We start from the raw sequence: 25,694 nt of genomic DNA on the forward strand, positions 1-25,694 counted from the left end.
AGGAGAGAATGAGAATGAAAAAGACAAAACAAGTACCATATGATTTCACTCATATGTGGAATTTATTGAACAAACTGAACTACCAAGCAAAATAGAGACAGACTCACAGATAGCAGGCAGACAGCGCTGGTGGGGGGTAGGTGTTGGGTTTGGGGGTGGAGGGATTGAACAAAAAAAGAGAGAACTCATGGACAGGGACAATAGTGTGGTGATTGCAGGGAAAAGGTTATAGGTGGAGGCAGAAGAGGGTATAGAGGAATAAGTGATAATGGAAAAAATAAAATCTATAATAATAAAAGCATAATATGCTAATTAGACCGGACAGCCGAACGACCTTCCGGATGTCCTTCCGGATAACCTTCTGGATGAGGCCAGGGCTGTGAGGGCCGAGCTCCTTGCACAAATTTCATGCATTGGGCCTCTAGTAAAATAATAAAAAAAGAAGGCAAATAATCTCTCAATATTTCAAAAATAGTTTTGACCTTGTGAACCTCCTAAAAGGGTCTCAGGGACTCCGTGGGCTTGAAGGTTTTGAGAAACTCTGATTTACATGATTTTTGTCCTTTTCAATATTTTGAAATGTTTTTATAATCAAGCATGTGGTCTGTCATGATGAATGTTCATGCACATCTGAAAAGAAAATGAATTCTGCAGTTGCTGGGTAATGTGTTCTATAAATGTCAATTAGGTCAAACTGGTTTGTAGAATTGTTAAGTTGTTCTTTATCTTACTGATTTTTCTTTTCAGTTTCTGAGAGGGAGGTGTTAAAATATCCTACTGAGATTATATATCTGTATTTCTTTAGATCTGTGAATTTATGCTTCTGTATTTTGAAATTTTGTTATCAAGTGCATTCACATCTAGGATTGCTACACCGTTTTTATTTTAAATGGATAAAATATATAGTCTTATATCTGGTCATTCTCTTTGTCCTAAAGTCTACTCTGTGTGGTACTAATATAGATCTCCAAGTTTCCAATGTTTTCTATTTGCATGGTTTATAATTTTCTAATGTTTTACTTTTAACCAATCCATGTTTAACCAGTCCATGTCTTTAGATTTAAAATATATTACACACACACACACACACACACACACACACACACACAGAGAGAGAGAGAGAGAGAGAGAGAGAGAGAGAGAGATTGATTCCTGCATTCTTGTTTTGTTATCCAGTCTGATGTTTGCCTTTTATTTAATGTGTTTACAATCCATTTTTATTTAAAGCAGTTATCAATATGGTTTCAATTAAGTCTACCATCTTGACATTTAATTTTTATTTGTTTCATCTGGTTTATGTTTCTCTGTTCCTCTTTTCCGCCTTCTCTTGGGTAAGACAATTGCGTTTTCTTTTAGTATTCCGTTTGATTCTCTTCTGTGTTCTTTTTAGCTAGTCCTCCTTGTATTGTTTTTAATGGTTGCTCTAGCTTCATGGCTACAATAGGCATCTTGAGCATATCACAGCCTACCTTCAACTAATGTTATATTACTTTACAAAGATCATTACAACAGTATAATTTCTTTTTCACCTACCCAATCTTTTTGCTTTCATTGTTATACTAGAGGCCCAGTGCATGAATTTGTGCCTGGGTGGGGTCCAGCCAGCCCGGCCCCAATCAGCTGATCGGAGCTGGGCCTGTTGGGAGGAGGAGATGGCGGAAGGTTGTCTGGCCAGCCCACCCCAATCAGGGCAGGGCCAGCTGGGGGGAGGGGCTGCTGGCAATTGGCTGGCCCTGCCCCCAATTGGAGTGGGAGGGCTGATTGGGGGTGGGGGCCAGCCATGGGGAGGGGCTGTGGGCAGTGGGCCAGCTGGTGGCACCCCCGAATGGGGACAGGGGGGGCCGATTGGGGGTCAGTGGCCAGAGGAGGGGCCATGGGAGTTTGTCCAGCCAGCCCCACCCCCAATTGCTGTGGGGGGGCTATTATGGGGCAACCTGCAAGAGACGACCACAGGGACAGAGATCAAAATTTATGAGCCTTTATTAAGCTGGCCAGCGACTACAGTTGCAGCACTTCACCGAGGTAAAGGCCAAACTGCAGTGCAGACCACAAGTGTTACAGCAGATTTATACTCGGGAACCACAAGAGGGAGTTAGGACAGTTACAATGACAACCCAAAGGTTACAAAAGCTATTTCAGCCGTTTCTAAGAAACTCAGGGCACAGGTGCAACGCCTGGGCATACTTGGCCAGAGCGTGAACCACCACCTCCCTCCAAACTCCAACCGACCCATTGTTCGGTGACCTATTCCACCTCCCTCTGTCTTAAGGCATCCTGCCCCCAGGCAACGGAGGAGCTGTGCAATGCTTGCAGCCCAGAACAGGGGCCAACTGGGGGTGGAACTGGCTGGGGGGAGGGGCCATGGGCCAATTGGGATGGTGCGGGCTGATGGGGGTGGGGCCGGGTGTGGGGAGGGGCTATGGGCATGAATGGGGTGGGGGGACCAATTGGGGCCAGTGGCCTGGAGGAGGAGCCATGGGTCTGTCAGGCTGCAGGCTGTTGGCTGGCTGGCCCTGCTCCTGATCGGGGTGGGAGGGCTGATCTGGGGTGGGGGGCCGGGTGGAGGGAGGGGCTGCAGGAGGTTGGCCAGCTGGCCCTGCCCACTATTGGGGTAGGGGGTGGTGATCAGGGGCTTTGGACCGATCAGGGTGGTGGGGGCCCCTGATTGGAGTGGGGGGGGGGCAATCGGGGGGGCGGAGCTGGCTAGGGGGAGGGGCTGTGGGCTGAATGGGATGGTGGGGGCCCATCAGGGGCAGGGCCAGGCAGGGCCAGCCAGGGGGGAGAGGCTGCAGGCTCTTGGCCGGAGGCCGGCCCTGCCCCTGATGGGGGGAGGGCCAATCTGTGGTGGGGCTGAGTGGGGGGAGGGGTTGCAGGAGGTTAGCTGGCTGGCCCCGCCCCCTCTTCGGGTAGGGGGTGGCGATCAGGGGTAGGGCTGGTGGGGGGAGGGGCTGTGGGCCAATTGGGGTGGTGGGGGCCCATTGGGGGTGGGGCCAGCCAGTGGGAGGGGCTGCAGGAGGTTGGCTGGCTGGCCCCACCTCCTGATCAGGCCAGTTCGCTGGCGGCAGTGGGTGTCATACCAACTGGTCATTCCAGTTGTTACAGTGTTCTGGTCGTTGGCTTTTTATATATAGATACTTAACTTCTAAATATGCTGTAAACCCCACAGTTTCCACTAGGGTTATTTTCTTTTAGAAATAATATTTTTAAAATCATTTCTAGTAGTTCAGATATGCAATAGATACTTTCCTACTTCTGTTGATAGTGTTTTATTTTGTGTTTGTACTGTTTAACAACCTTATTGAGGTATAAATTACATAACATAAAATTCTCTCATTTTAAGTATAAAGTTCAATGATTATTAATAAACTTATAGACCTGTACAATCATCAGCAAAATTCAGTTTTAGAATATTCCTATCCCCCCAAAAGTTCCTTAATACCCATTTGTAGACCATCACCTTGTTCACCCACAGTTGCAGGCAATCACTAATCTACTTTTATGGACATTTCATATAAATGGAATTATACAATATATGTGTAGTCTTTTGCTTATTTTCATTTAGCATAATGTTTATGAGGTTTAGCCACATTATATTATGTCAATGGCTTATTTTTTATAGATAAATAGTAAATATTTGGTTAGATGAATATTCTATATTTTCCTTACCCATTAATCAGTTGATGAACATTTATATTGTCTTCAATATTTGGCTATTATAACAAAGCCACTACACATGCGCACAAGTCTTGTGTCAACCTATCTTCATTTCTTTGGGGTAAATAACTTGTAGTGGAATTTCTAGGTCATATCTTAATTTTATGTATAGTTCTTTTTGTGTGTATTTTTTTTAAGTCTTGTCAAAACAAGGCCACCAAAAATTAGATTGCCTCCCAAAAAAATGGGGAGAGAGAGAGGATTTTATGTTTAGTTTTTTAAAATACTACAAAATGATTTTCCAAAGTGGCTGCCCTATTTTACATTCTCACAAGAAATAGATAAGGATCTACTTTCATATTTGAAAAGTCACTTTTTGCTGGATATCTAAATCTAGGTTGATAGTTTAACATTTTTCTTTCTTTAAATATGTTGTTCCATGGTGTTATGGCCACCGTTGTTTCTCATAAATCGGTTGTCATTTTTTAGTTATTCTTCTGTGTGTAGTATGTCTTTTTTCCTCTTCCTGTTTTTAATAGTTTCTCTTTAATTTTGAATTTTAGAGTATAACCATGATGTTTCTAGATGTGGTAATCTCAGAGTTTAATGAGCTTCTTGGATTTATCCATTAACATCTTTAATTAATTTGGAGAAAATTTTGGCCATTATCTATTCAAATATTTCTTCTGCATCATTCTCTCCTATATTTGGGACTCTTATTGTACATATGTTCAAATACTTTATATTGTCCCACAGATCTTTATTTTAATTTTTGACTGGATAAAGTATTGGCTTTACAGACTTGCTCTTTGGTACTTGATGGGATTCTAATCCATTATTCTAGCCCATGTGAAACTCTAAAGTTTATTAGGAGTTCATCTGGCTTCTCCTTATACCTGCCTAGTAATTTTTCTTTCTCCCACTATTATACAAAAGATGAAAGCAGACATGTGTTTATCTTCTCATGAAAAGCTCTCATCACTTTATGGAATTCAGTTCATTTAAGTTTCTTTTTCATCAGTTTTCTGAAGGGGTTTTAAAAGTCTGTGATTGTGTAGTGCACGTGGCTTTTCCTTTTTAGAGTTGCACAATGGTTTCTTACAACTTTCTGTATTTACTATAAATGGAAGTTGTTGTGTGCTTTACTTATCTTTTAAAGGCTCCTGAATTCCAGAAAGATTGTTCTGAGTCACATTTTTACTAACAGAGTATTGAAACTTCATTTATACTCTACCAAAATAATAACACCAAAAATTTAAATGCACAGCCCAGAGCCATACTTGCTGAAGACTTCCTCTTTGATAAGTTTATTTATGATTCCACCACTGGAATTCTATGTATTTTTCCACCTTGCCTTCAATACCAGGTGTCCCCAAAACACAGCACAAAGAAAACTCCATCCAAATGCACAATATTGTGTAGAGCATTTGCCCTGAGGCTCTTACTCCTTAACCTATTCTGATTAACTAGCTTGGCTAACCTGAACAGTAACTTAAAAATTTCTTGACCCCTCCTTCTCTTGATCCCAGCACCAATTCTCCATAGAGGGCTTCTTGTTTTTCCTACTCTTGACACCCCAACTCTCTGGAAACAAACAAACAAAAGATATATCTCAGTGAAAGGAAGCATGTGATTTCTCCAGGTTTTGGAAATTTCCAAAGGTATTGACATGTGCAACAGATATCCGCATCCCAAACCCCAGTCTAGAAGGTAGGAATATGTATAATCAGCCTGACATCTTATACCAGATACTGAGTACATTTCCATGTGGCTTCTTCCCTCTTCCTCTTTACCTTCCTCTGTTGTAGCTTTTGGACTTACCACAAACTCTTCTTAAAAAGGGAAAGCAAATGAAAGAATACATGGGTAATAAAAGATTTACTTTTTTAGATGCCTTCTTTAGCCCTAAAATGATTAGAAATATAGAGCAAGTCACTGGATGTTCTTACCTGCCACTTTTAGGGAGGTGGCCATGAAGTACAGGGCATTAATAGTCTGCAGCTCAACAAGGCCCAGCAACATCAGCATAATTTTATGTCACTTACATATCATCTGGATTATTTATTTTTTTATTTGAAATCTCACCCAGAATGAGTGTGTGTCAATTATTAACTCATCTGATTAAAAAATTGTGAATCTTTTCTGATCTTATCCATTTTATCCTTTGGCTTTCCAGATCTTTTATCCAGCTCCATTTTCTCCCTGGTCTCTAACCATTATGTATCAAATAAGAATATGACTCCTTGCTCACGTACTGATTTAAGACATTCAAATTAAATTTAACATGAAAGAGGTCCACATTCAGAGATTAAATCCTCTTTCAGTTCTATCTCCATTTGGTTTTTGATTCTGTATAAATCTGAATTTTGTGTTAGGAGAAGGCATACATGAACACACACAGTACACATGCATGCTGAATTCTTTGAGGTAATGCCGTCTGCTCTACCAAATAGGATTCCAAATCTCAGGGGCTTACCAGAAAAGAGGCTTATTTCCCACTTACGTAAAACCCCATTGACAGTGTGATAGAGAAGGAGGATGAAGGAACTAGGAATGTGCTCCATGCTGTCACTCAGAGACCTGGGCTGAAAGAGGCTCTGCCGTCTTCAACACTTGGCTGAGATCAGTGTGAAGACGAGACACGAGGGTCCTGCAGGGAGCGCTATGGCAAGCCTAAGAGTGGCATTCTGTAATTCTGTTCCTACTCCATTGCCCAGAACTCAGTCACAGGGTCAGTCTTGAGCTGGCAACCATAGCCCTGGTTAGGAAATCATGTTCCAGAGATAGATTTATACTATGGAAGTGCTGGGGTCTTATCCATAGCTTCAAGGGTTCAGGCATGTGTAGAAGGGCTGCGATATAAGTTAAATAAACTAGACAAGAAATATAAATTTGGGGGGCATGTTGGGGGAGCCAGGGGAGGCTTAGCTCTAGTGACTAAGCACCCCGAATCTCTGGCCCCAGGGCTTTTTATTCACACATTTTGCCTTTTAGCAAAGCAGATACACATATCAAAGGTAAGGTTTGGTAAACAGTAAAGATTATCAGGTTGGGGGAACTGCTCTCTGCTGTCTGGCAGCAGGCAATAACATGCAGATCTTCAGCCCTGCTGAACCACCAAGGTTCATCAGCCTTCTGATGAACTTGCATTTTATTATGCCCTGCTGGAATTAGCCTCCAGCACAACCTTCAGTGGACTTTTAGCCATCTCTATACACATAAATACACCTGAGGCTACATGGCTGTACTTCTTAGTTCTTCCACTATAAGTCTCCAGGGCTTTTAAAGCTGAGGAGATAAGGAAAAGGGTGGTGGGGTGGGAGACTTCATGCTAAGCATGGAGGACTGAAGCTAGTGGAGCTGCTGCCAGAATAGAATCACTTAGAAATAACCCATTCATGAAAAGAAGTGAGGATTGTCTTGCCTTTCAGTCATACAATCTTTTATTCATTTATCAGACATTATCTGAAACCACTTATTAAGTGCTGATGCTACAATAAAACATTTAAACCATACAGCAGGGTAAGTGCTCTAATGGGTTTATGTGCATCATGTATATGGAAGTCATATGCATTATTCTAGTGGAGGAGGCTGGCCATGAGAAATACCCTGCACAAGGTCTCAGAGGTCTCTTTGCCCATTGAATTTCTAACATTGTCTCCTCTGCACCTATGCAGCCCTAGTTCTAACTTTACACTCCATTCTCTAGGACAGGAATATGGTCATATTTTCTTAGTAGAAAGGTCTTTCTGACCACAGATTGTTTGCAGGATGGATTAAAGAGCAGTGAATTTAGAGGCAGCGAGAGTCAAGATGCTACTGTTCTAACCTTTGCTGGTTCTTTTCTTCCTATGGTACAAAATTTAAACTCCTACCCATAACTCACAAGCCCTTGCCTGACAGTCTAGATGCATTTTCCATGGTTTCAAACCCTAATTCCTAACTCTGCTTAACATCAATAGGTTTTTGGAAATTTCTGCAATATTGGTCTATTCATCCCAGGCTCCTGCCTTCTCTTCCCATCTCCCTACTTGTTGTCTTTCTACTTGTTCCCATCTACCTTTTAACATTCAGCAAAATGGTCCTTCCTTAGGGAAAGCTTCTCTAACGCCGCCTCAGAAGACAGAGTCAGAGAGACAGGGCCCTTTGACAACCTCATTGATTCTCTGGACCACCAGGAAGGAATCAGAGATGACTGAGGCTGTGATGCAAGGTGACTGGGTGGAAGGTGGTGCCACAATTGAAGCAGGGAGCACGGGAAGCCTAGCAGGCTTGGTGGGACAATTAGAAGTTCAGTTCCAAAAATGGTACAGTTGCTTTCCTAGAAGTATTTTTTTTTTATTCCATAAGTTTTAAATTTCAAATATAGAGTAAGACTCATCAAATATTTTCATGTATTTACAACTCAAATGAATATCTAGACGTTTCTAAAGGAAAGTAGAAATAGTTGCATAGAAAGACCACTATTCATAGATTTGATGCTATTTCCCCCCAGGTTTTAGCATGAAAGAACAGGGTAGGGTGAAAGGAATCATTTGCACAGTCTTGACTAGTCAGAACTAGAACAGCTTTGCAATAATGTTCACCCCTAATTAATACCTATAAAGACTAGCACCTGTTACCACTGTAAATCTTAATCTCAGTTTTTACCCTTACCTTTCCTTTTTGCTTTTTACATAAGTGAAGATTGATGATAATAGCTAAAGATCGAAGTGAAAGAATGGACGTGTACCTCACTATCATGGATGTATGAAACTGATCGCAATTTGTTTTTGACCCCTACTTAGCTAAGCTACTTCACATAAAGTTACCTCTGTCTATCCAGGCTTGCCTTTAGAGTCTCCTCTCCTCCCACCCTCCCTGTCTCCATTTCTCCTTTTTCTGGTACCTCCAACCTGCTTTCCTCCCCATTTTGACAGCCAGTTAATTGTTAAATTCTGAACATTGCATCTTGTGGTGTTTCTCATATCCATTCCTTTCCTAATATTACCGCTGCATCTCCATAATCCAACTCCTCAGTGCCTTTGAGATTCCCAACCTTTACAACCCCACGCCACTCCAATTCAACCTAGTGTGCAGTTTTTTAAAGTAAACTTTTGATAGGTCCCGTACCTTACTGAGTGAAATATACTCACACTAGTAATTGCCCTGGCACTCAAACATTTTGTCTGTGTGGCCACAGCTCTCCCTTCTGATCTCATAACTCACCGCTGCTTGGCTTAGCTTTGCATTCCAACTCAATGGGCTGCTCACTGGTTCTTAAACAGCCGCTTGCTCATAAGACCTTGATTCATCTTAGTTCTACCCAGTGTACATATCAAATGCCTCCCTCTTTCTTTGAGGCTTTCTAGATTTTGCTGGTAGGTGGGATCTTTCATCTCTTTAAGGGACCCACCCTTGTCACTGGTACCCTCTTCTCCTTGGAGATAAGATTTTGAAGCCTTAACCATGCCATACCTCCTTCCTGTCCCTGACAACCCCTCCCCCCTTTCCCTACCCAGTGTGGTCACTGAGTTCTCTCATATTTCTACAATGTCTCTGGCATTGCTCATTGCCTAATTTGGTTCCTCATTGCCACTGGCTTAGATAATTCTATTAGAAATGCAGCAAGTTGATTTCTACCCTCGGAAAGTTCCTTTGAGATGACAGGTCTCTTTGGCTCCTGTTTTTGTTACTTTCCAATCCAGCCTTGACACCACAACTAAAATTCTGTCCAAAGTGCAGATGTGTTCATGTTCTCCCTTCCAGAACGTTCAAGTCTACACAGAAGAGAAGTTAGGCGCTCACACTCTGGAGGCCAGCCAGTGGGATTTGACCTACCTCCACCACTTCCCGCTGGTCAACCTTGGGCATATGACTTCCTCATCTCTAAACAGTCTGTTGTGAAGTGCACATAGCATACTGCTAATGAATTTTTACAGAGTGACTTCACAAAGTGAGCCCCAAGTACATGATAGTGTAGCAGGATGTTAAATTGCAAGTTTCAGCTAGACCAGGATAAAATAGCAAATGGGACCTTCCAAACAAAGTTAGGTATCAGGCCAATACACAGATTTTCAAAGCAGATGGCCAGGAGTGAGTTAGCTAGTTCTAGCACCTGCAGGACGAGGAGTAGGGTGAAGCCAGTGGAGATGGGAAGACCATCTGCGAGGAGCTTTTCTTGGCAGAAATCCATCCTGGACTCTGCTGTCACCTCAGGAGGGAAGTTTGGGATGGTGCCAGCTCCCTCACCTGAGGTCTAATTGAGGGAGAGGGAAGAGCATCTCCATGGGACAAATTAGAAACTTGAATGAGTGTCCCCTGATGAATGACTTCTACTTTATTGTCCCTTGTTATTTAACCTAGGGCCGTGCACACGCGCGCGCGCGCGCGCGTGTGTGTGTGTGTGTGTGTGTGTGTGTGTGTGTGTGTGAGAGAGAGAGAGAGAGAGAGAGAGAGAGAGAGAGAGCGAGCGCCAGGGCTCTTCTGGTGGTTAGTGACAGCAACACTACCTGAATCAGCATGGGAGAGAAGGGAGCATTGGTTGGTTTAACACTAGACTTTTTAACATAACTAAGGGGGGCGTTGAATAAGTGGCCCGGGTCGTCAGGGTGCCACGGGGCCTCAGGGGCACCTGGAGATGAGGACTCCAGTGCTTCCAGGACTTCCTTTTTTGACTTCTACTTCCTGTTTATGTCTGAATTTGCTTTATGATGAAAAATCTTGGCCGGCAACAGTTCCAAGCTTCTGACACCACAGGGAACAGGTGCTCTTGACCCAGTTTGGGTTTGGAAAATCTTTATGAAAACTCTGGCTGGCTTGGCTGGGTCAGGGCTGCCCCAAGACGAGTCCAGGATGGGCAGAGGAGGAGCAGTCCCCAGAGAATTTGCTGCCCAGAAAACAGGCGTGCTTCCCTAACATCCTATTTGTGTTCATCCCTGTAATTTTTCAAGTGTGTCAGCTTCTTAGGTATAGCACTGCCTGGTATAAAATGCACCATCCAGTTCAGATGTGGAGGATGGGAAGGGAAATATGTCTTCCTAAAGGATGGATCGAGGCAGAGAGAAAACCCTGGAGACTGGGGAGGAGGGTGATACAAAGAAGAAGTGATAACAGCTTCTTCGGGGTGTCACTCAGGGATCGGCCATAAGATATCTGTGGGCCTCGCAGGTGCTAACTGGGCAGTGGTGGAATGAGGACGGTCCCTGAGTCTGACCAAGGGCATTGCAGAAGCCACTTAGCATGGGACTTGTCCAGATGGAGAGCTTGCATTGTGTGTCCCTCCTCCCCTTCCAGGGTCCTTCTCACTTCTTATGGGCCTTTCCTGCCTCCACCTCCCTATCCCCTTTGTCCATTGACCTGAGGCACCTTCATCTGCTCACCCTCCCTTCTAAGGGTCACTCTCCTTTCCAGGGACCCATTTGATAGACTTACTTCTGGTCCATGTCCCCAGCAGCTGTATCTCAGAGAAAAAGATTCCACTCATTCAATGACTCATTCCCCCAGCACAGCCTCAGGGAGCTCCCACTGTGCAGGGTACACGGTGACCAAGGTGGAGGGGCCCTGCCCTCCTGGAGCTTGCATTCCAATGGGAGAGAGAGAAACTGCACAAATAAATATGTAACATCGGTTAGTGACAAATGCTTGGTAGGAAGATAAAACAGGGCGCGGAGACAGAAAGAAGAGTGCTATTTAGATGGGCTGACTGGGCAGGCTTCCCTGGGCAGGGCATTGGAGCAGAGGCTTGAGTGCTGTGGATAAGCAAACACTGTCTAGATTGGTGAAATGCATTGCAGGCAAGGGAGCACCAAGTGCAAGAGCCTGGAGGTGAGAATGGGTTTGGCATGTGATGACCAGACCTGAGTGAGGTATCAAAAAAGAAGAAAGGCGAATGGCTCTTACAGAATGAAAAAATGATCCACCTACTCATAACTAGATTAATGCAAACTGAAACTCACTGAGGAACATCGGTGGGTGTTTAGGACTTTTTTTTAATCCTCATCCAAGGATATGTTTATTGATGAGAGAGGGGGGAGAGAGAGAGAGAGAGAGAGAGAGAGAGAGAGAGAGAGAGAGAGAGAGAGATCAACATGAGAGAGAAACATTGATCAGTTGCCTGACTGGGGATCACACCCACAACCTAGGTATGTGCCCTGACTGGGAATCTAACTGGCCACCTTTTGGTGTATGGTACGACGCTCCAACTACCTGAGCCACCTGTCCAGGGCTCTTTAGGATTTTTCGCTTGCTCAGGTCAGATACAGAATCTGAACTAACTGTAGAAAATATAGAAATATAGTTCACATGTAGAAAGATCCTTAAATGTGTCATACTAAAAAAATACACATCAAAGCTCAACTGTGATAACCACATCTTACCCACACCAGATGGGCAAAAGTCTGACACATTCGGCCACACATGCTGTGGGGAACCACTCTTTCTCAGAAATTGCTGGTGGGGAAGTAAAATGATACAATTCCTATGAGCATTTGGCTGGATCTAGCAAAATTACATAGACATTTGCCTTTTAACCCAGCAATTCCACTTATAGAATCTGCCCCAAAAATAAAATGGCAAAATATGAAAAGGCATGAGCAAAGTCTATCAATTGCTGTACTGTGTAATAGCAAAAACTGGAAATGGTCCCCCCATCAATAGGGGCCTAGTTGCACAAGCTTAGTAGATACTATACAGTTGGGAAAAGGAATAGGAATATTTCTACATATTAGTATGGAATGCTCTCTAGCATGTTTTTTAACAATAAAAGCAAGACAGAAAACTGAGCAAAGGGTGCTATCATTTGTCTAAGAAAGGGAGGGAAAATAATATACTATATAATAAAAGGCTAATATGCAAATTGACTGAACTGTGGAATGACCAGTCACTATGATGCACACTGACCACCAGGGGGCAGATGCTCACTGCAGGAGCTGCCCCCTGGTGGTCAGTGCGCTCCCACAGTGGAGCGCCACTCAGCCAGAAGCTGGGCTTATGGCCAGTGAGCGCAGGGGCGGTGGTGGGAGCCTCTCCTGCCTCCATGGCAGTCAGACATCCCCCAAGGGCTTCTGGACTGTGAGAAGGCACAGGCTGGGCTGAGGGACACCCCCCCCCCCGAGTGCACAAATTTCATGCACTGGACCTCTAGTTCATATATATTTCTTAATACTTTTTAAAAAGAAAGAATGGATAAACAAAAAAGATAAAATAACAATAACCTGTATGGGAATTAAGAAAGGAGTGTAGGATACAGGAAGAGGAGCTAGATTTCTTTGTAGGTTGTTTTTGAGCCATGTAATATTTTTTATAATTTAAAACAAAATTAAATGTAATGGGAAAGGCAGTCTTATAAATCAAAAGATTTTACTTTTGGAAAAAGTAAATACATTTAGAAACATTTTAGCAACAATTGAACCTTTAAAAGTAAATGTTTCTAAAAGTAAACATTTTAGAAACCAAAAAACCTAACTTGTCATCCAGTTGATGGAATTAGAGAAACTATTCCAAATGACAGTAAGACAAAAATTTGTATTCCCTTTATGGGCTATACCCAAAGGACAAAACAACAACAACAAAAAACCTGGGGAAAATATCTTAAATTCTTCCTGGTAGTATCTATACCAGGGGTGGGCAAACTTTTTGACTCGAGGGCCACAATGGGTTCTTAAACTGGACCAGAGGGCTGGAACAAAAGCATGGATGGAGTGTTTGTGTGAACTAATATAAATTCAAAGTAAAGGAGCAGAGGGGAGAGCAAGAGAACCCTCCTCTCTTTCGGCTCCGCGGGCCGGATAGAACAGCCGAACGGGCCGGATCCGGCCCGCGGGCCGTAGTTTGCCCACGGTTGATCTATACTAATAAAAGGGTAATATGCTAATTAGAGTGGATGTCTTTCAGACGTCCTTCCAGGCAAAGCTGCAGTGGCTGTGAGGGGCAAGGCTCAGGCAGCCATGGGCAGCTGCAAAGGGCTGAGGCTCAGGCTGGCAGTGGCAGCAGCAGCGGGGTAATGGGGGCAGTGCCTTCCCCTGATCCGCCAGGTCGCCTCCCGCAGAGGGAGGCCAGACTGGGGGCCGAGGCAGAGGCAGTTAGGGTGGTCAAGCTGGCAGTGGGCCAAGTTAGGGTCAATCAGGCTGGCAAGGGAGCAAGATAGGGGCAATCAGGCTGGCAGGGGGGCAAGGTAGGGGTGATCAGGCTCGCAGAGGGGCAAGGTAGGGGTGATCAGGCCAGCAGGCAGACAGAGGGGTTAGGGGCAATCAGGCAGGCAGGAGAGCAGTTAGGAGCCAGCAGTCCCGAATTGCGAGAGGGATGTCCAACTGCCGGTGGGATCGGGCCTAAACCGGCAGTCGGACATCCCCCAAGGGGTACTAGATTGGAGAGGGTGCAGGCTGGGCTGAGGGACAACCCCCGCCCAGTGCACAAATTTTGTGCACCGGGCCTCTAGTTAATAATGTGACTCTGAGGCTGCTGTGCATATAGTGTGGGATAAGGCAAGGGAGTAATTATGTTAAGGACCATGATATGTGATGTGGAAGAAAGAGGATGCAGGTGCAAGATGGGTAAGTTTCAGCAAAAATACAGTAGTTCTGTATTTGAATTGGAATGATCAGTCTGAACTCATGACGCATGCTATCTTTAAACTATATTTGCATATTTCCTATCTCTGTCTGTTTTAAAGCTTTAAAACAATAACCAACACAGTGCAAAGAGCACCTCTCTCTCTATCTAAGTAAATGGATTAGGATATTAAAACATGTTGAGATACTGACTAAATGGAACTAGGCTCTTGGAGAAATGGCTGATTCCTTATGTGGGGCTAGAAATGGAAATGAGTCTGTGACAGCTTGTCATGCCAGAAGGATGATGGGATTGTGTCAAAAAGACACAGGAGCCAACCTATTAGACTCTGACCAGCCAATGATGGACAATGTAAGCATCACTAGCAAAATTACAATGGGTTTAAAACCATCAAATATGTGTAATAAATTCATAATGACACTTAAAAAAGAAACCCTCAATCATCTTTGAAAGATAATAAAGGAACAAATCATTTTTTAACACAAAATTAGTTAATAAAGGAAAAGAATCAAGTATGTATTTGCCTGTCATATAAAATGTAGCTCATGGTAACTACATCGTAGAGAGAAGTCGTTCTTTTTAATAGAAGTGTTCCATGAATAAATGCAGAAGGAATACCATCGTTTTTGAAAGAATGAATGCCTTATGAAAGACTGAACCCAGGCCTTGAGCATGAAAGGCTGCTCGTACCACAAAGAGAGACAGTGGCATTACATTCTCCCTGCCTTGATCCATCCTTTAGGAAGACATATTTCCTGCCCCATCCACCTAGGAAGGAGTCTTTCCACATCGGAATCTTTGAAGCCCCTGGGCCTAACTAGCAGGACCTACTGGCAATGGAGGGACTGGTAGAATCACACTATGAAGTTCGCCAAGAATGTCTAGACTGGGGGAAATGCTAAATGTCAAATATCATGGCTTCATCATCAGCAAGAAACTACAAGGAAGGAAAAAGAAGGGATGGAGGAGGACCCTATAGATTAAGAGAGATATGAGTGATACTGTAGTTTGAATCCCAATGCAAACAAAGCAAGGAAGGACGGTAGAAGGGGCCCAGGGAGGGGATGGGGAGTAAAGAGGACATGGGTAGTACGGGTGGTGAAATATGGGTGGGATATTTGATGATACTGAGAAATTATTCTTGCTTTTTGGGTTTTGTGATGATACGTATTGTGATTTCAAAAGAGGAGCCCTTGTCAGAGATATAAGCTGAAATATTTATAGACAAAATGATGTGTCAGACATCTGCTTCAGAAGAACTTGGCATGAGTGGGAGGGTGGGTGGGGACATAGAGCAGGGGTTCTCAGTCTTGAACTTGCATCAGATTCACCTGGTGGGCTTGTTAAATTACAGACACTGATCCTGAGCGAGTTTTTTATTTGGTCTTGGGTGTAGCCTAAAGAATTTGCCTTCCTGATTTCCCAGGAGGCATTGATGCTGTTGGTCTGGGGACCACACTTTGAGACCTAATGGCAGAAAGGAAACAAGAATAACCCCAAGTTATTCTTGCACCTGGATAGTGGGTGCATGAAAGCTCTCATTATACTATTCTCTCTACTTCTGAAAATATTTGAAATTTTATATAATAGGCATTAAAACAGACACAAGTGACCCAGAAGGACACATAGAAGAAGCAAAGCCTTCCACAACCCATCATTGTAATGGGAACATCTATGCTCATTAGTAGAACAGACTTGGCTGCCGCCTCTGGGTTGAAAGGGGGCACATCTGCTCCTGCCCAATTGGAGCTGAGAGCACCAGGGCCCGAGGGGCAGGGAAGTGGTCTTTGTATGAGGGAAGTAGTCTTTGTCTGAGGGGTTGCATCATGTTGCATCCATTTCTTCAGTGTGGTCAGTCATAGGAAGAGCAGTGGTTTGGATGAATCCTAAGAGTCCCTGGCCATTTCAACTGGAAAGGGTGTTCTTGAGCAGAGAGCTGTGCCAGCGGGTTCAGCTGTCAGAGGTGGGGTGATCACTGAACTCAGACGCCCACGTGTCCTCCAACAAGGACCTTCCTGAAACGCCTACATCAGGAGGTGTCTCTTTCTGTTGGAGGCCAGCTACTCGCCTGTTAAGATTCATGTAGTCAGTCATACGTCAGATACTTATGAGCATACCTACTAAGTGTAAGGCACTTTCCAGCCCCTGAGGATACAGCAGGGAACAGGATAGGCAAAAATATCTGGTTATGTGGAGATTAAATTCCAGTTGGGGGAAACCAGCAATAAACATGTAAAGAACTACATGAACAGAGTAATTTCAAATAGTGAAAAGTGCTATGAATGAAATTCAAATGAAGATGCCTGGATAGTTATTGATTTTGAGTATGTGTGTGCAGGCATGTGTGCATGCATGTGTACACATATTTTAGGTGACCAGGGCAGGCTTCTCCAAGGAGATGATATATGAGCTGAGAGCTGGGTGAGAAGAAGGAGCCAGCCACCATGAGGAGATCTGGGTCTTTTCAGACAAAGTCAAAAGCAAGTGCAAAGGTCCTGAGATGAGCTTAGTATTTTTTTTGAAATGCCAATGGGACATGGAGAGCAAAGGGCAAAATTGGTTATGAGGTGAGATGGGAAAGGAGGCAGGAGGCAGGGTATGTAGGGCCTTGTAGCCATTAGCCATGGGGCTTATATACATGCCCTGGACACCTCCAGGGCTGCAAGTCATTCCCCAGCTATGAGAAGTCCATTTTATCTAGAGAAACAGGACACTTTTTTAAATAGTGAAGCCCCCTAGGGGCTCTGGTCTATAGGAAAAATGAGTGTTTTGTATAGTCAATTGAATTATATATCTAACTAGAGGCCCGGTGCACGAAATTCGTGCAGGGGGTGGGTGTCCCTCAGCCCAGCTTGCACCCTCTCCAATCTGGGACCCCTCAAGGGATGTCCAACTGCCCGTTTAGACCCGATCCTAAACGAGCAGCCGAACATCCCTCTCACAGTCCAGGACTGCTGGCTCCTAACTGCTCACCTGCCTGCCTTCCTGATTGCCCCTAACCGCCTCTACCTGCCAGCCTGATCACCTCCTAACCACTCCCCTGCCAGCCTGACCAACGCCTAACTGCTCCCCTGCTGGCCTGTTTGCTCCTAACTGCCCTCTCCTGTAGGCCTGGTCACCCTTAACTGCCCTCCCCTGAAGGCCTGGTCACCCCTAACTGCCCTCCCCTGCAGGCCTGGTTCCCCCCAACTGCTCTCCCCTGCAGGCATGGGTCCCCGCAACTGCCCTTCACTGCAGGCCTGGTCACCCCCAACTTTCCTCCTCTGCTGGCCTGGTCACCCCTAACTGCCCTCCTCTGCAGGCTTGACCGCCCCCAACTGCCCTCCCTTGCAGGCCTGGTCCCTCCCAACTGCCCTCCCCTGCAGGCCATCTTGTGGTGGCCATCTTGTGTCCACATGGGGGCAGCTATCTTTGAGCACAGGGGGGCAGCCATCTTGTGTGTTGGAGTGATGGTCAATTTGCATATTACTCTTAGATAGAATAGAAGCCTGGTGCATGGGTGGGGGCCAGCTGGTTTGCCCTGAAGGGTGTCCTGGATCAGGGTGGGGTTCCCTTGGGGTGTGGGGTGGCCTGGACAAGGGGCCTGTGGTGGTTTGCAGGCTGGCCATGCCCCCCGGTGACCCAAGTGGAGGCCCTGGTATCTGGGATTTATTTATCTTCTATAATTGAAACTTTGTAGCCTTGAGTGGAGGCCTGGGCCTGCCAGGGTGTGTGGAAATCTTGGCTTCCTCCATTGCCAGGGAAACCCAAGCCTCCTGCCCACTCAGTGGCTGCAGCCATGTTGGTTGGGTTAATTTGCATACTTGCTCCTGATTGGCTGGTAGGCGTGACTTGTGGATGTAGTGGAGTGGTGGTTAATTTGCATATTACTCTTTTATTAGATAGGATTTGTTGAATCAACCTATTAAAAAATGATTTTATTTCAGAATCACTATATGCTCTCGATGCCTTATAATTCCACCTTAAAAACACTCAACTTACAATTCAGTCTCCTGTTAAAACACATATTCCTCTGTGATGGGTAATGGTATGAGTTATCAGTCATTTCATGGTAATATAAATGGTTTGAGAGCTGTGTCCTTGAAAATATATTTTTTAAAAGAAAGGCATAAAGTTGATGGGTTCTTGGGTACAAGAAGGAATCTTCAGGGCAGAAACCAATCAGAAAGGAGAAGCTGAGCATGCATCAGTAAAAGGACTAATTTTACAGTTTTGAGCTTTGCTCTGCTTCCTGGATAGATGAATGTCCTCCTGCCAAGACATGATGGCAAGGCTCTTTTTCTTGAAATAACACATGTGTCTTTTAATAGCTCTTTCCTAAATGGAAAGTGTGAAATAATCCACAGAGCCCAGCGATTACAACGCACTGCTCCTGCTGCCTGATGTGCCCTGGCCGGCCCTGGACACGCACCCTGGACCTCACCTCTGCGGACCAATGTTTTCATGACAATGAAACGTGGTGTCCTGGAGGCAGCTCGAACAGCTGTTGGGGACAGATCATAGGCATCGCTCTGCAACTTTGCGTTCAAGGGTCTTCATATCGGTTGCTTGAAATCAGCCATGATGAGATTATTACACCACAGAAATCAGCAAACGCCACACATTCGGCTTTTTCTTTTTAGACAGCCGATTGTTAAATACCAGCATGCCGCTGCCATGAAACCTTAAAAAGAATATTTTAGCATATGCCGTGGCATATGAAAAAATCGCTGTTTCTTTGTTTTGCCTTTTGAATAGTTGCTAACGGTGTTCAAAATTGTATTCACCTTTATAATTTAGCCATATTTATATGTATATAGACACCATTTACTTTCTCAAAAACTTTGCAGGCATTCCATGGTTGACCAGATAGACACTAAGGGCCCCTCAAGGCTTTGAATCATCTGGCTCTTACTGTCTTGACTACCCCTGGCTCCAATCAAATTTAATCAACAATGTGCCCCCCCGCCCCAAGTACCCTATTCTTTCTTCTGGACATTTCTAGTCTGGAGAGCTCTCCTCACCCCTTCTCTGTCTAACAAAGTCTTACTCATATTTCAGGATCAGAGCAGAGGTCATATTCTCCTTGACGCTCCTCTGCCACAGCTCCCTTCCTTATCCGTTGCTCTTTCTCCAGTGCTCCCACCTAATGCTGCCTGTGCCTCTCCGTCACCGCTGCCTTGAGGTACAGGCCCTTGTCTCCATGTCTTATCGCCTCCCCAGGAATGCAAGCCCCTTGAGGATCCTGACTTTTGCTTATTCATCATTTTATCTTTTATAGCATCTGCTGCAGAGCTTTGCACATAATTACTACACTGTTAGGGTTATTTGAATTACCTGCATATATGACTTAGTATTCTCCTCAGTTCCCTGGACAACATAGTAATTGATACCCCCCCCCACACACACACACAATTTCATCAGTCTAAATATTCATACTGTGGACTGATTTCATTTAGTGTGGGTAATGCCTTATTCAAAAGAACACTAGGTTCAAATGGAGTCCAGTAGAGACCAACAACAAAACTTCTACCTTCTGTGTGAAATGTCACCTTTCTCATCTGCATGCAAAGTTGGACCACTTTGTTCAATCATGTGATAGAAAGGCGCCCATCCGTTTCAAATCACTGCGCTCCAATGGCCGCTGAAGATGCAACTGTATCCTGGTGGGGACAGATCCTGCTGGAACGTTAGCGAGTTCTACTGATACTTCTATACCTAATAACGAAATAAAAACGAATCTGCTATTTTTCCTTTGCTCACTCCTACTGGGAAAGAAGGCTATTTCTGTTCTGTTGTTTCATTCATTAAGCAGTTACTGCCTTCTCGTGCCAGGCACTCTGCTAAAGGCTCAAGATAGAAAGGCGAATTACCCACAGCCCTGCCCTTCAGGGACTCGCAATCAGAAAAAGAGAAAAGGCAATAGGATGTGTTCAAAGTCTCAGGCGAAACAGAGCCCCGAAGCGCTGACAATGACCCACATCAGTGAGTTGGCCCATTAGATTCTGCCATCTGTCCCCGCATGAGACATTTGCCGTAACTCCTCCACGGGCCGCTTTTGGTTTGAATGACCTTGGGGACAGCCTGAAATCCTGAGCTTGGAAGGGTGCTTTTAGAGTTACTGCTCTGCACTTATGTGCTTCAAATAGAATTTCACAAACCTCTAATTATCTCCTCTTACCAGGCTGCCTAAATGACTGACGACTAGCTCTTTAGTCCCTCCAAGAATGGATTTCTATTCAGCCAGTGCCCGCGATGCATTAGGATGCCCAGAACATGTGTGGCTGCTCAGAGTAGCACAGGGCAATTAACAGAAGGCACGCAATTTGCAAAACGCCTCAACTTCCTGCTCATCTCTGAGGCAGAAAATTGTCACACCTTAATCTCAGGAGGCTCATCTGCAGAATTATCCCCCCACATGCACCCCCTCCCACAAACAGAGCCTCTGGTGTCAGCTTCTCCTCCCTGCTTTTTGCAAACATAAGCACTCGGCTGAAACAACAGCTATGACTCAGTTCCTAGCCAGCGCTGCCTGAATTGATTTAGTCTGAGTTCAGATTTAGCACCTAATCATGTTCAATTTGCTCCACTGCACTGCCTAGAGATAAAAGGCATGGGGGAAAAAATAGCTTCAGCTTGTGTCAGTCTTTGTGGTGATGTCATTGCCATGAGAAAGCCGGCCCTTCTTACTCTGCTGTGCTGCCTCAGAGGCGGCGAGGCGAGCTGTGTGCGTGCAGCCAGTGGGCTCCAGGTGCCGAGCTCCGGCCGTGTCCAGGGCAAGGCAGCTCCGGGCGGGCCACGGCAGCATCCACCTGGAGGCTCTGCCCATCACCCTGTCACGCAGGACTCCGAGGCTGCCTAACTCTTTTGAAAATCAGGAGGGGGAATGCCAGCCCCTAGCATGGACTGTGATGTTTCCACTCTGGTCGCCTGTGTGGTGGATGTGGAGGTCTTTACCAATCAGGAGGTGAAGGTATGCACCTGCAATCTTATTTTGCATGATTGCTGCTCCTGAAGCTGCTGGGCAGAGCCTCTTGAGCTTAAGGAAACATTACTTTGTTTAATAGTTTGCAGCTCGCGGTGTGTGCTAGAAATGCATGTGGTGAGTGCCTGGCTGTATTAATTAGAATAAGTTAGAAGGGGGACTAGCACATTAATTTTGACTGCGATAAGGTCGACTATTGTCTGTTCGGTGTTTTTTTTTCTGGCCTTTTCTATTTGGCGATTTCACAGTAGACATGTTTTTGTAGTTTTATATCTGTGTCAAGAAGGAGAATTTGTCAGTGCTTCATGTTCGGAGGGGTTTTGACTCAATGATTAAAGGAAGACAGTGCACATAATAAACCTCCCACCCAGGACACCCTGCTAGTGGGACAGTAACCACTTCATGTCATGTCACTTAAAGATGCCACGGTGTGGTCTTCAAATTGAACAAAAGCTGTTCTAAGAATGTCAGTTTCAATCTTCAGCTCTCTGGAAATTGAAGTTGGAGAGCAGCTGCCTAAATTTTTATTTTTTATTTTTTATTTTTGTCAAGCAAAGGAGTCATTTCCCTGAGCAGTGGTACAAAAGAAAGTTTAGGCATAAATAAATGTTGTGTCTTAAGACTTCGAATTCCACAGCACTGGTCCCCACTGATTGTCTGCAGGAATTGTTTAATTGGCATGGGTGATTGTTCCCTGGTAATAGTCATTCTCTTTTATTTCCCATTTTGTTTTATATTATGAAAAAGGTTCCACGCATGTAAAATGGGAATTTTTATTTATTCTCTCATATTTAATGTATGAATGAGCAAGAGCTTCTTATTTACATGGTACACACACACACACACACACACACACACACACGTCAGTTGCTCATTGTGTGATGGGAGGAAGAAAAGGGGAATTACATTGCATAATCATTTTCCATCCTTGCCTTAGTCTTTATTTAAAGGAAGACCTTGACTTCTTTACTGTTGAGTGTGCAGGTGACACCCTGGTCCTTCCCAGGTGGGGATTTACATGTTCACTAGCATAACGCATGGCTCTGTCATTCAAGATTGGGGTTTTGGACATGCTTTTGAAATGGATTCAGAAATCTGATACGCTATTTCTGCATATTTTAAATGGGTGGCCCTGCATTTACCAACTCTCATACCGGTGCTATAGAAGTGTCTACCACCTGTCATATTGAGGTCAGAAAATTAGAATATAATGGATTGGTGCTGCCTGTGGTTGCATTGGGAATGGAAACAGGCATGCAAAGACTCACAGTCCTTCCAGGTGTACCTGCCATACGCACCCAGAAGTGAGAGCAGTCATCAGAGCCCCTCCGGTTTAGCACCAGTTTCAAGTTTGGTGTGGGTAACCGGGTAGAGGTATCTTCCCACCAATGCTGAAACAGAACTAAAACCTCATAACTCTCTTCTGTCCTCCACTGTTCTCTGTTTTATACATGCTTGCTCTGAAAATGTCTAAACTTTTTTGGTTCAAGAGCTAATAATGAGAAAATATTTATTGTGCATATGCAATATGCCAGGCATTATGCTTACATGGGAAGAAGCTTAAAATATGCTTATATGACATATGTATCTGTGAGAGACATAAAAATAACCACTTGCCCAATATTTCTTAAAGACAGAGAATGCTTGTGGAATTAAAGGGACACAAAATTCTTACAGCTGGTTGTATTTGAGTGGTTGGGATGGCTTCATGGAGAAAGTGGTATTTCAACTTGATGATGGGTAGATTTTGATCCAGAAAGAGGGAAGGCCTGAGGATAGGGAGTCATTCCATGTTGCAGTAGAGTGAGTCAATGAATTTGACTGCAGTAGGATCTGAGAGATGGGAGGGGCTGCAGGGGAGGGAAGTGAGTCAGGACCAGATTATGGAGCAACTGATACTGTTCATCAGAAATGTATGAGGTTTTTCTGGGAAGATTCCCCCCGGAAAGATGATCTTACTACCAAATAGCTCTAAATCACAATGTTTGTTTCTTTGGGGTGAGCTACTTGATCTATCTGTGCCTTACTTTTCTTATTTGTAATGTGGGGAATAATAGCAGTTCCTACCTATTTGGCTTGGTATGATTGAAGAAAATTAGACACATAAAAAAATTAACATAGTACCTGACACATATTTATTGTTTAATAAATATTTGCTATTGCCACCATCATTATTGTCATCTTTTAGACATTCTCTGAAGGTGATAGATCGCTTTTGCCAGTTTATTGGAATACCCTAATTCTGAGATAACAGTGACAATCCAGGACACAGAAATGTTTTTCCTCCCATTCCCCCATACACACACACACACACACACACACACACACACACACACACAAGCAATTTAGAAAACATGGCCCTTCCTTTCAGATATTTAATCATTTAAGGTAAAACAGTGATGATATCAAGCTAAGATCCACTCTGTGCTTATTTAAAAAGGAAAAATGAATCAAGTAAGGTGGGCCAAAGAGGTTTGTGGAGAAAACCTATGTGCTCCTGGTTCAAAAGTGGGCATTGCTCATTGCCATGTTCAAATGTGAAATTCTGCCACCAAACAAAGTTTCTCCAAAGGTAAACTTCATTAACTGCCAATAACAGACACATGGCGGAACCAGAGTTCCTTTCCTCCGAGGCTTCAGTATTTGCTCTCAGAGAAAAGGGAGGCTGCTCTAAGGCGAGGGTTTGACTCGCCTGCCTGCATCCAGCTTGCCTTGTCTCACTCTCTTTGCAGACCCTTCCTTTCTACAGGTAGCCCCATGGGAAAGCAACCACCCAGGTTAGGCAGCCAGCAGGCACCCTTTGCAGGTGCAGTGACTTAGCTGAAGGGGATGGAGGCATGTGCAAATCCAGTGTCTGATCTCGACTTAGAAAGCCTGATCTTCAATGGGGGAATCTCAGCTGGTTGCACTGGGGGCCCTTCAGACTCCAATGTCCTTAATGTTGGCAAAGCGGCTAGAGCAATCGTACTAAAAAGAGGAAGAAATCAGACAAATGGGGTGCTGCCATATTTGGCTTTCTTCAGAAATTCCATTAGTGGTGTCATGAATCTTGCTGTCTGTTTTATGGCATAAGAGTACACAGAGATGAAGAAATATGAAGCCCTTAATAGAAGAAAAATTATATAATGAGCTAAAGAGTGTGTGTGTGTGTATGTGTGCGTGCGCACGTGCACACAGAGTTGATTTTTTTTCAGTATATTTCTGAAAATAGTTGTCCACCACCCCAAGGAGCCAAACCCTTGGGAAAATGAAAGGGATCCAAAGATGGGCAATGGAATTTATATTTCATTTTAGTCCAGTGGTTCTTAAACCTGATTTCACTTTGGTATCCCGTGGAGAGCTTTAAAAACTATTGGCAATGCCCAGATCCCATGCCCAGAACTTCTGCCTTGGCTGATCTGAATGGAGCCCAGACCTAGGTTATCATATAAAGTCAGCGTCAGGTCTCTTCTAGACACAGGTAGGTATGGGCGCTGTCAGTCAATCATTGCCTAGAGTGACCTCCACTTAAACTCCGACCCACATGCCCCAGGTGAAGGCTTGATGTGTGCAGTGTTAGAAGCTGTCAGAAGTGTTGAGATTCAGCTAACTCTGCTGGATCATAGCACCAAAAAAGAAGAGGAAATTAGGCCAGTGAAGTTCTGCCCTATGATCTTTCTCTAGAAATTCCATTGGCCACTTTTGCATGGATGGCCAGTGGAAACATCTCTGGGGAGGGGACAGTTTATTCAGTGTCACTATTCCAGTGTCATTCTGAAGCGAGTGAGAGAGCCAGGGGCAGATCTGAGGGGAAAGCCTTTCCGGAGAGGGAAGAGTAGAAGCAAAGCGAGACCCAACCCTGTTTTCATCTATTTTAATCGTTTATTCATTCAGAGACTAAATGAGACTAGCACTATCTTATGGCGTGTTTTATTATTTTTTATATTTTTAAGGATGCTCCTTTTTAGAAATTGTGCTTGACCTAATTCCCTCACACTATATTTTAAGGTTGTTGGTTTCTATGGGGAAGGGAGAAATAATAAAGCAGGTATTTGTTCTCAGCGTAATAATTTTTTATATACTGAAATCTGAGGATTTTTCTTTCTCCTTCTGAAAGCCAAGGCTTTTTGTAAGGTGACTCATAGTCCTACTTTCTCTCCTCTGCCTTTGAGACTTTCCCAGTACCCCCCTAATCCATGTAACATTGGGAAAGCCTCTTCACCGTTCTAGATACATGGCAATCATACTGAGAAAGATACTCAACTGCTTTATATGTTGTTTTCCTTTTCACACAATGGTATGATGTGACTGACTCATAGTCTGTGTCATGCTGTTGTGGGAGTTATGGGAAAAAAAAAAAACACAAAAAACACCCCAGCACACTGTGGTCCTTTTGTATAATGAAACCTCTTTGTTGTTAGAACCACTGGAAATTTCAAATCACTTGCTTTGTTTGAGGGGAGTCACATGAGGAGAAGGATGGAGCAGTGTTGGTGTCATCCACTTTGCATTATGATTTGAAGAGAGACAAGTGGGAATTGATTTG

General features: G+C 44.3%; 1 protein-coding gene across 6 annotated transcripts in view; it reads left to right on the top strand.

Annotated features, from left to right (window-relative positions):
- RCAN2 (regulator of calcineurin 2) overlaps positions 1 to 25,694 on the top strand; it is a 266,676-nt gene that overhangs the window by 143,980 nt on the left and 97,002 nt on the right. The window contains exon 1 of one of the 6 annotated variants that reach the window (XM_080663346.1): positions 20,244 to 21,157. The exons of the other annotated variants lie outside the window; for them this stretch is intronic. Coding sequence (XP_080519472.1) covers positions 21,071 to 21,157 — 87 coding nt within the window. The 5' untranslated portion in view covers positions 20,244 to 21,070. Of the gene's footprint in view, positions 1 to 20,243; positions 21,158 to 25,694 lie in introns of those variants that run through there. 6 annotated transcript variants of the gene reach the window in all.

Source organism: Plecotus auritus (assembly GCF_963455305.1).
Source record: "Plecotus auritus genome assembly, chromosome: 4".
Taxonomy (NCBI): domain Eukaryota; kingdom Metazoa; phylum Chordata; class Mammalia; order Chiroptera; family Vespertilionidae; genus Plecotus; species Plecotus auritus.